The sequence below is a fragment of the Nicotiana tomentosiformis genome, chromosome 2 (genome assembly GCF_000390325.3).
Source record: "Nicotiana tomentosiformis chromosome 2, ASM39032v3, whole genome shotgun sequence".
Classification (NCBI taxonomy): Eukaryota; Viridiplantae; Streptophyta; class Magnoliopsida; order Solanales; family Solanaceae; genus Nicotiana; species Nicotiana tomentosiformis.
The window spans coordinates 132,472,421-132,483,527 of NC_090813.1; the positions used below are offsets into that span (position 1 = coordinate 132,472,421).

The 11,107-nt window shown below is 37.3% G+C and overlaps 1 protein-coding gene across 2 annotated transcripts; it reads right to left on the bottom strand.

Annotated features, from left to right (window-relative positions):
- Window positions 1-540: 540 nt before the first annotated feature.
- LOC104093971 (protein DWD HYPERSENSITIVE TO UV-B 1-like) lies at window positions 541-7,915 on the bottom strand. Of its 2 annotated transcripts, none has more exons than XM_009599810.4 (11): window positions 7,708-7,915; window positions 6,045-6,111; window positions 5,412-5,660; window positions 4,751-5,061; window positions 4,459-4,634; window positions 3,699-4,364; window positions 2,265-2,705; window positions 1,834-2,028; window positions 1,465-1,521; window positions 1,077-1,139; window positions 541-978 (listed from the first exon to the last, which is right to left on the bottom strand). In XM_009599810.4, exons 2-11 carry the CDS (start codon window positions 6,086-6,088, stop codon window positions 955-957), a joined length of 2,226 nt encoding a protein of 741 aa, XP_009598105.1. In that variant the 5' UTR covers window positions 6,089-6,111; window positions 7,708-7,915; the 3' UTR covers window positions 541-954. The 2 variants fall into 2 exon arrangements, with proteins under 2 accessions (XP_009598105.1, XP_009598104.1); XM_009599809.4 differs by having other exon boundaries at window positions 5,412-5,665.
- Between the last annotated feature and the right edge of the window lie 3,192 nt (window positions 7,916-11,107).

Genomic DNA, 11,107 nt, shown 5'->3' on the forward strand with positions numbered 1-11,107 from the left:
CTTTCAAGATTTGCATATAAAGTTATATCATTAATTAGATTTAACCCGTTATTACATAAATATAATAGTTTATTCGAAAGTTATACTTTTTGGTCAAACAGCTAGGTCTAGAGACTTCGATTAAAATTTTATTCCTAATTGCATAAGCATTTGTTTAATACCCATTTCACCGATCAACAAACTCAAGAGGCTTTGGGACAGTACTTTAATTTCTGATTTAAGTACAAAGATTGTGATTAAGTACTTCAATTTCTCTTTTGTCCTTTTTTTTCTTAATTTATAGACAGCCTAGTTTTTTGTTTTACACTGTACCATGTTTTAAGATATTACATTGTAGCAGGGAACCAAATATTTTTAGTTACTAATTCCATATATTTTTAGATAAATGTTTTTTAAACTCCCTCCCAAATTAAAAAGATTTATAGTGTTTTCGTACTTCCCCTCTAGCGTGACTCGAACCCAGGACCTAACAGTCGTGGATGAAGGTGTTTTACCAACTGAACAAGCCTCACTTGTCAGATAACTTAATAATGCAAAAACTCTTTTAACTGTCTGCATATATATAGAAATTAAGATATTTTTTTCATTTTACATCTTCCTCTTGAGAAGACAAGTTCTAGCACCATCATATTTTTCTTTGCAAATGCAGTTTTTCTTTTATCAGTTGATCTCAAATTACTTTCACATTATTATAATCCTGACTGTTTAAATTGCAATCGGCATATATGGAAGAAAAACAATTATACTTTACAATTTCCTCACCCACGCTCCCAAAGCCAATGAAGACAAGTTCTAGCAACCATCATATTTTTTCTTAGGCAAGACTTCCACTGAGATTCATATGCAGAAAATCTGGGCTGTCGTACACACAAATTCGCGAGATGCAAAATTCAACCTCCATAACCATAAGAATTGCAACAATCTTCGCTCATGGAATCTTTATCACCATATATATTATCCTGATTCTAGCAAATTGACCTACCAAAACACCCAAGTTATTATGCAAACCAAAAGAAGAAAAAAAGACGAGGAATGATCGTGTGAATTAAACAAAAAGTAAGGAGAATAAAACTTACCTTAATGATGTCTCGTCTTGAACTGGGGCGCACATACGATGCTAAGACAGCCATGTGAAAATGCTGGTTTTATGCAAAAAAAAAAATTAAAAATAGAAAATTGCTTAGTTTCATAAATGAAGAATACATATATAATCATCATATTTCCATAGGTTTTTTCTTTTTCTTTTTTCCGGGGGTGGAAGTCCGTTTTTCGTTTCTCTTTCTTTTCTCCTTATGTTAATAAAGAATGCACCTATGACAGAGATTTTCATACAAATGCAAGGAGAAGCACTTGGGATTTGCATAATAAAATCTAGATTCAGTGCATAGATAATGTGACGGAATAAATAGAGGCTAAGGCAGCAAATGAAGATCAGCTAATTTACTGCCATGAATTGGAGCTTACTCTGAAAGGATCACTTCTCAAGGACTGCACCAATATTGGACTCTCCAATGCCCTGTCCTGGAAACAAAGAAACAAAGCAAAAGCCTTAATACGGCAGCAACGCCCTCAGGTCCATATTATCTGTCCTTTAAGGATTTTGCACACTCCCTTAAATGTTTAGATCAATTAACATTCCACTAATTGAAGCAAGTTTTTTCAATTAGTAAAACTACGGTAGACTTGGAAATAAAGGTAATAAAACTTCTTGCTTTTTCTAAATCGTCAATATTTTGAAGCAAGTTTTAGTAAGCCAAAGAGACAAATATTTGGGATCGAAGCATTAAAAAGAGGGAAACGAGAAAAATGATAAAATTGTTCTTGAGCTTTTACCTCCAAATAATAGTCCCTCAATCGCCTCCCTGTTTGAGCACAACAAATGCGAACAATTGATTCATCACTGCTTCCACTAATAACATAGTCCCTCCCATTCATGTAATATGATCGTGTATAATTATGAGCGCTCCCTGTGGAAGCTATACCGAAATCTGTCTGCAGCCTACCATCAACAGACAAAAGTTGTTTCACCTGTCCATAAAGACAGTATAAACCTCAATTATGAGTCCATCTACAAATACTAGTAGTTATAGCCACAGTTAAAGATGCTAAGTTCATCAAGTTAGGATTTTGTACCAAAATCATTGCTTTTGATTATGTCTAAACTAATCAGATGCCATAAATCAGAACTTAACTTATTATACCAATAGCAAGGACATTTGGTATCATCAAATGAGATGTTTAATATTTTGCATTGATCAAGGTACCTCGTTGTCTACAGCCGATACCAGCAGATAAAGGTCATCTGGGGAGAAGCAAACCATCACGTTTCCCCTTGAGCTCGAGGCTGTATAACAGGGGCGACTTGGCGTCTGCCTCAAATCCCACAATTTGACATCACGATCAAATGATGAAGTAACAAGCAGGTTTGGAGAGTGATGTGCAAATTTAGCCACATTAATGGGTTGTTGATGCATATCACCGAACAGATGTAAGTGCTTGCCACTACAAATATCGTATATGGCAACTTTCTTTGAATAGCCACTTGTAAGAAACTGATCATCTGTTGAATTAACATGAAGTGAAGTCAACTGTTCAAATTTCTCAAAAACAACAGGGCTGGAACTGCTATAGCTTGTCTCTCCTTTTGGCGATGTGTCATTGATGTCATACAATCTCAAAGAGCCACTGTCAGAACCGGCAAGGAGCTGATATGTGAAACAAAGAATTAATCAGCAGTTTCCAAGAAAAGGGGTGATGGAGAAAAAAATGGCAAATATAGTACTTGTATTTGTTGTTAAAAGAAATATAAAAGCAGGGATATTGTGACTTCTAGCAAAAAATCCATAGGTGCATACACAGCAGACTAGCAGGAAAATGCCATTCGATCATATTAGTTTGAAAGTACGAGGGTTTCTATAACTAGATATCATGTAATTTATCAATTCATCAGCTAGGAGTCTCAGCATACTTTCAAATCAATTTTTTACTAACATACATTTTATAAAAAATTTAGCTAAGTAGGAAGGGGGTTAATCATGTTAAGGTCATCATGTACATGTCAAGAAATAAACAGTGTGTCGGTTTTTACATGGTCCTTCAAAAACAAAAAACGGTACTTAAAAAAGACTTCAGAACGTGAGTAAGGTAAAATTTAGGTATCAAAAAATCAATTGATAGAACATGATCACACCTACATATAATAGAATATAAGTGGATAGATATATAGGTTGTCTACACATGTTACCTTACATCAATAATATATAGGTAGGACAATTTATTTCATATATTTAATCCATCGTTTCCCAATTTTTTGTCTAAAATAGGATCCATCCACTAACAATTACTGAACTTAGGTTGTACAAATTTGACCTTATATCCCAAAGTAGTCGCATCGCACCACATGCTGATGACACAAGGAGGATACATATGACTATGCCATAGAACAGCAAAGATTCAGGGACAGTCTAATATGTGTTGTACATGTTTAAGACCCCAAATTTACAAATTGGAAGATGATCATCTACAAAACACAGGCTGATCATCTTCCAATTTGCAGCATGTATTCAACATTCAGAGCTCTATCTGCCGTGTAAAAAATTTCCTCATAAAGACCAGATTTAAGAACTCAAAAAGGTACACGTGACTGTGATCCACGAGCAACTATAATGCTAGTGAACGTAGTTGAGAAAGGAGCACACCTTAAATGGATTCTTGTTAAGCCAACAGAGGCCCAAGATGCTATTAGTCACCCCAAAGAGTGGAATATAGCTGAAAATATTTCCAGCATCATGGTTAACGACAACCACTTCCCCATCCAAAGTTCCAAAAGCCATTAGACTAGGATTAGTGGGGTGATACTCAAATTGTCTCGGTCGAAGGCTCTCGCTTCCTTCTTTAATATGATTGCTGATATTAGACACTGTATGCAGGGATGGAGAAGCGGATGAACCAAGTTTGGCTGCGCAGAGGGACCTAGAATAGAAATGTGGGCTTTTCCTACAAGAAACTGCCTCCTTTATCCGAGAAAATTGGTTGTGGTACACATTACCTCTTCCTGTTTCACGCATATGCAAAACACTTGCAACATTTTCTTTCTGCCGGCGTTTGTACGGCAAAAACTCATAGTACTGTGAGAAGACAGTATTTGCCATTTCTCTGTCTAGCTTTCTTATAGGACAGTTATCTAGCACTCTTAGATGAGGCAATAATGCAATCATGTATTCCTTGTAGTGTTTCTCATAGCAGATTGGAGAAGGATGAGAAGAAAGATACATCTTGGAAACAACTGATCTATCTCTCAGTTTCAAGTTTATATCCTCGGGACAATCATCTCCCTCTTGAACATGCAAATCACCAAAAAAAACCTGATACATGGATTGAAGCCTATAAATGTTTTGAGATAGAAAAAACAAGTAAAACTTTAGCCAACAATTGCAAGCGTAAAGAAAAGGTATAGACCTCATGTTGCAAATCTGCCCTTCCACTTTTGGCAACAAAAGAGGGATCTGATGAAAGAATTCCTTCAAAATGATTTGATACTTTATATGGCGAATCATTAAGTGAGTCCTGGTTTATCCTTTTAAACTCATAAGTTGAAAATAATTTGCCAACAGAAGCTGGACTGGCAGCACCATCTGCATACAAGATTTATAGTCAAATTTCTGAGTATATAATTTATGGTTGCTGTCGAAGTCCTTGCGTGAATGACCTGATTAAATTATTTCAGAAACAGGAAGATTTGTCATCTTACTGGATGATGCAAGACATGGTCCAGTATCTTTGCAACATATGCAATTTTGAAACCTTAATTCTGTCAAAGAAGGAAGCCGAGACAAAGCAGCACGGGTAGTCCACATATCAGCTATTCTAGTTCCACATATGGAGAGGCGCATCAATTTTGGCATGCAAGCAAAACAATCCCTCTCTAAACTAGTGAGGGAAGAACAAAAATCCAGATTAAGGGTGTGTAACTGCATGAAGCTTCCAACCATATTCAGCTTTTGAATCTCAGTGGACCTCAGCTTTAGCGACTGGCAATTCAAACCGCCCTGAAAAAGGTCCCTGCCGAGGCCAGAATTCAACACAGAAGTCATGATCGCGAATTTACAGACCTCTCTTTTCCCACAATATGACATTTCTTGGTATTGTCAAACACATGCAATCTATCATCTTATGCACATTAAAGTCACAGCTAGGGGAAACATAAGAGCAAACTGGTATCCTCGCCTTTTCCTAATTATCATATATATAGGAAAATTTAGGTTCTTTGTCTAATTCTTTTCCCTCTGTTTCTGTGCCTAGCATGCCATAAGTGCGGATATATCGAGAAATTTCAGTTGCAAGAGAAAAATAGATGAGAAAAACAAGATGGTATTCAATGATCACTTAAAAATAATAGCATTCAGGCATACCACAAGATTTCCTTTTTAAATAGCATATCCTGAAGATCAACAGTTCGGAGTGATGAATTGACTGCACGCACTAGGGAGACCACAGATTCTTGCTTCACAGCCAAGGGTGAGGTGCAAAGTACGTCCACTGCATCAACATCAAATAGTTGGATCTTAAGCAATACATCGACAAGGGGGGACATGTCAACATCTTCAAGCTCATCCAGTGAAACTAATAGAGTCCTCCTTTGTTGAACTTTTTTCTGCATGCTGAACTAAAGAAGATGAGAATTTTAAAGATCAATGTCAAGAAAGATTCCTCAAAGCAAAATCTTTTTACACTATTAACACGACAGGAAATGTTTTTCACAGTATTACGACATAGTGATGTTGCATGTTGCAAGGATTACAATAAATTTTCAATACATAGACATAAGTTCGGCATTATATTGCAAATAATCAGTTCACTAATATTTGACATTTCGTTACTAGAAAATTAATCACCTTACGATATTGATCTACAGCAGCCAGAAGGTGCTAAACACGGATTAAGAAAGAAAAAGGACTAGAATAAAGCAAATTTGATTGGTTAAAATACAGTTTTTTGTTTTCCTTCGTTAGAGAAGAGTAACTAAAAATTAAAGAAATGACTACCTCATAAAGCTCCGATAGAAGAGCTGCATTGGGTAGCACCTCATGCAGCTTGCAAGAATTCAGGTACCTAGTAACAGAAAAGAAGAGGCACGTGACATCAGTAAAGTATCATGGTTCAAGTATCACCATTTCCTCAATTTCTTTTTGTTTCACACATGAGGAAAGAATGCCACAGAAGTATCAAGCCAATATCATATTTGGCAAGGATTTGGATAATGTTAAAGGAAAGCTTCATTATTATGACACCACAAGCATATTTCCTTTTACAACTATCTTCTGCACTTACAACTATTAACTTTAACTTAGTCAATAGAAGAACTACATTTTCAAGTTTGTATCAGCTAGAGAGAAACTGCACTCTGTTCCCATCTACACGCCACATATGAATCATAATCTATGATCCTCGGAAAAAGGAATCCATGTTCTTAGGCATTGGCGGATCCAAATGCAGGTATGCATTGGTATAAACCAGACACCAGAATTTTGGAATCAAACCATATAGATGTGCGAAAAATAAGTACAGATTGTGACGCCCATGACAAAGGGTGGGCCGACTAGGGCGGGTAAAGAGAAGGACTAATACGCTTCTAGACCGGCAAGCTTCCGAAGAAGGGGTACTATTAAACCTTAAGCGAATCTCACATCGGAATGGGAGAGGAAAATGAAGAGCTTAATTAGGCATAGCACTAGTTCACATGGTACGCAGGCTTTTGGGCTCGATGATGGCATAGTCCAAGGGAAATCCATCCTGTTTCTTGGGCCAAAGGGGGCAATATGTGTCATGGGCTTGCCAATCACATAAATAGAACTAGATATACATTTCACAACCCATGCTTCAGAACCCACAACGTCTAAATTGTTCTAATAACAAGTAAGGTGAACCAGGGTCAGGAACCGCGAATCTCTTTATGATAAGTAGATCCATTTCACAAGTTCGTTATTACGGGCAGTTCCTATAAAGGATCGGACCCCCTTTAAGGTAATTATATGGTGTCGCCCCCATGTTAGAACACTCTTTAATCGGTATCTTTTTGGCTAAACCTTTTTTTTTTAACCGATTAAATCGTAAGTTGCATACTCAACTGCTGGAGGGGTTCGAGAGTTTGGTTTGACTGATACTGATGTCTCTTTCTCTTTCTCTTTCTCTTTCTGAATCCGCCACTGTTCTTTAGTGAAGTACAGAATAATGTGCTAACGAGCAGCTAGATTGCAAAGTCATAACACTTGGTACTCTTTAAGGACTAATGGTCTTCAAATCCCTACTTTTAATTTATAGCATGACGGTCAACATTGATCATTTTGTCCCTTCACAATTTATTTGGTGATGGAGATTCAGGTCAAGGCTCTAGTATCTATCTCCATAACCTGGCTCTCTATTGAAAACTTTCATGAAATAGAAGTAAAACTGGAGTTGGGAGGAGAAACAGTGCACTATTAATTAGCATAATTTTGGTCCAATTTCTATGACAACAAAGCTTATTGAGCAAAGCTGTTGTCTTCAAAGAGCTTTCCTAGCTAGCTAAACCACTTAAGGAGAGACAAATAACAAAGGAGAAAAGCAGAATTTGAATCACCCCTCACTCTAATTTGAGCTAAGTTTCATGCCAACAATGAATAAACCTTCTGCCGAAGAAGAAAAGAAAAATCTTGGACCAAAATATACCTGGCTACCATGGAAGAGATGTCAAAAGACATGGTCGGCAATTCTTCACATGTGCAAACTCTGAGCTGAAAGGTTCAGATTGATGCAAATAAAGCTCAGGACTTGAGATAAACCAGGTTGTTTCAAGTGTGATTGTGTGAACAGTGAGTCAAATGATTGGAGAGCGGAGAGAACAGACAAAGAATAGGAAAGAAAAAGGCTATAAGCAAAGTCACTATTCCAGCCCTTTAAATCAAATAATGTACCAAATGGATAAGCACTGCCAAACACATTGCTCGTATCATTAACATCTGCTTCCTTTTCTTTTTCATTTTTCTATTTTATATTTTTCCTGTAATTCGAATAATTATGTAATGGTATTTCATTGTACATGAAATTTTAATAACTTTTAACATATATAGTATAACATATCAAAATTATACTCCCTTTGTTTCAATTTAGTTTAACTTAATATTTTAAAATTAATATTTAGATATTTAAAAACTACACAAAAGTTGTAATTTTTCTCATATCAATATTATTAAAAAATATATATATATATTGGATCAAACTTCATACAGTTTGACTCTTGATTAACGAAATATGTCATCTAAATTGAAACAGATGGAGTAATTAGTATATAGTGATCTTCAATAATAATATGTTAAGATTAATGAATTTTCAAACATACATAAATTCGTAACGAACAAAAAAAAAAGTAGAGTAACATATGTGTATATGGTAAAATATGCTATGTGTCACAACCCAAAATCCCACCCGTCGTGATGGCGCCTATCTCGATACTAGGCAAGCCGTTAATGTCACTAAATCACAATTTCTTTTAAGTTTAAAAATATAATATTTAAATACAATACAAAATCTCCCAAATACAAATACGAACACTCCCCAAACCTGGTGTCACTGAGTATATGAGCATCTAATATGAATACAAATCTGAAAAAGTACGGTCTACAATAGTCTAAGACCAAAATACAGTAATACAGAGATAGGGAAGGAGAGACAAGGTCTGCGAAACACGGCAGCTATCTCTGAATCTCCGAAAAATTAGTTGTACGGAAGAATCAACACATGCTATGTCCGGAAATACATGGATCTACACATGAAGTGCAGGGTGTAGTATGAGTACAACCAACTCAGCAAGTAACAATAATAAATAAGGAACTGAAGATAGTAACGAGCTATACAGTTATGGTTCATTTCCAGTAATCCCAGCAAAGAATAGACATGCTATCAAATCTGGCAGTTTAATGTCAAATCAATTTTTATACAGTTCTTGTTCATGTAATCCGTATATCAACAATCTTTCAGAAATTTCACAACAATGACAGATAGCAACTAAATGCAACAACAAATGAAATTCAAGTACAACCTTTCAAAACAACAATCACTCACTGGGCTCCCAGCCCTCATCACCCCCTGGGTTCCCATCTCTCATCACTCACTCAATGGGTACCCGCGCTCACTGCGGGTGTACAAACTCCGGAGGGGCTCCTACAGCCCAAGCACTATAATCTGCACGGACAACTCACGTGCCATAATATAAATATTCGGATCTGCACGGCCAACCACGTGCCATAGTATAATATAAGGATCCGTACGGCCAACTCACGTGCTATAGTATAATATAAGAATCCGCACGGCCAACTCACGTGCTATAGTATAATATAAGGATCCGCACGGCCAACTCACGTGCTATAGTATAATCTCTCCAGTCTCTCGGGCTCTCAATAACCATGAAATCAGCCCAAACAACAATGATATGATGTATTAATAATAATAACAGAGACTGAGATAAAATGTGCAAGTAAAAACTGAGACTGAGTACATATAGCATTTAGCAGGCAATTCAACAAGTATGCGACATCTGTGGGTCCCAACAATACTATCACATAGCCTAAGCATGATTTCTAACATGATTATAGTCAAATTTTATCAACACATAGAGAGCATATAGCTAATAATATATTATTCAACTTTACAGTTTTTCGGGACGGACCAAGTCATGATCCCCTCGGTGTATGCCCACACGCCCGTCACCTAGCATACCAAAATTTGGGGTTTCATACCTTCAGGACCAGATTTAAAACTGTTACTTACTTCAAGCCGTGAAATTCTTATTCTGCAATGTCCTTTCCTCGTGAATTGGTATCCAAACGCCTCGAATCTGGCCATAAATAATTCGTTTCAGTCAATAAAATTCATTGGAATTAATTCCACAAGAAAATAATAATTTTCCATAAAAATCCAAAAATTAGCTCATCGCCCGTGGGGCCCACATCTCGGAACTCGATAAAAGTTACAAAATCCGGAAGCTCATTTAACCACGAGTCTAACCATACTAATTTTACCAAAATCCGACCCCAACTCGACCCTCAAATCTTTAAATCTTATTTTCAAATCCCTAAGTTCAAACCCCTTATTACACCTCAAAAATATGTAATCTAGTCGGATTAGTCGATGATAATTCAATATTATGGAGTAGAAATAATCACAAGTGACTTACCTCAAGTTTTCCTTGAATTTTCTCTCAAAATCGCCCCAAAAATCAAGCTTGAAGGTCCAAAAATGGCAAAACTCGAAACCCCCTCTGTTTTTAACATCCTGTCCAGGATCTGCGGTGATTTCTTCGCACCTGCGGTCTTCGCATCTGCGGTGATTTCTTCGCACCTGCGGTCTTCGCATCCGCGGTGATTTCTTCGCACCTACGGTCTTCGCATTCGCGGTGATTTCTTCTTACCTGCGGACTTCGCATCCGCGGTGATTTCTTCGCACCTGCGGTCTTCGCATCCGCGGTGATTTCTTCGCACCTGCGGACTTCACACCCGCGATGACTGTTTTCGCACCCGCGATGACTGTTTTCGCACCCGCGGTCTTCGCACCCGCGATGACTATTTTTGCACCCGCGATGACTGTTTTCGCACCTGCGGTCTTCGCACCCGCGGTGATTTTTTTTTCGCACCCGCGGTGCCTGGACAGCGCATGAATTTTTGCTTTTGTGAATCATTCCTCGCATCCGCAAGCTCGCACCTGCGGCCCTTTTTCGCGCAGGTGCAATCACACCAGCAGCCTAGCTGCTTCAGCTCCTCCTCCAAATCCAAATTCGATCCGTTAAGTATCCGAAACTCACCCGAGGCCCTCGGGACCCCGTCCGAATATACCAACAAGTTCCATAACATAACACGGACCTACTCGAGGTCTCAAATCATATCAGACAATACCAAAACGACGAATCGCACCTCAAATCAAAATCTATGAAATTTGAACTTTCAAATTCTATATCTTGTGCTAAAACATATCAAATCAATCCAGAATGACTTCAAATTTTGCACACAAGTCATAAATGACATAGCGAAACTATTCAAATTTTTAGAATAATATTTCGACCCCGATATTAAAAAGT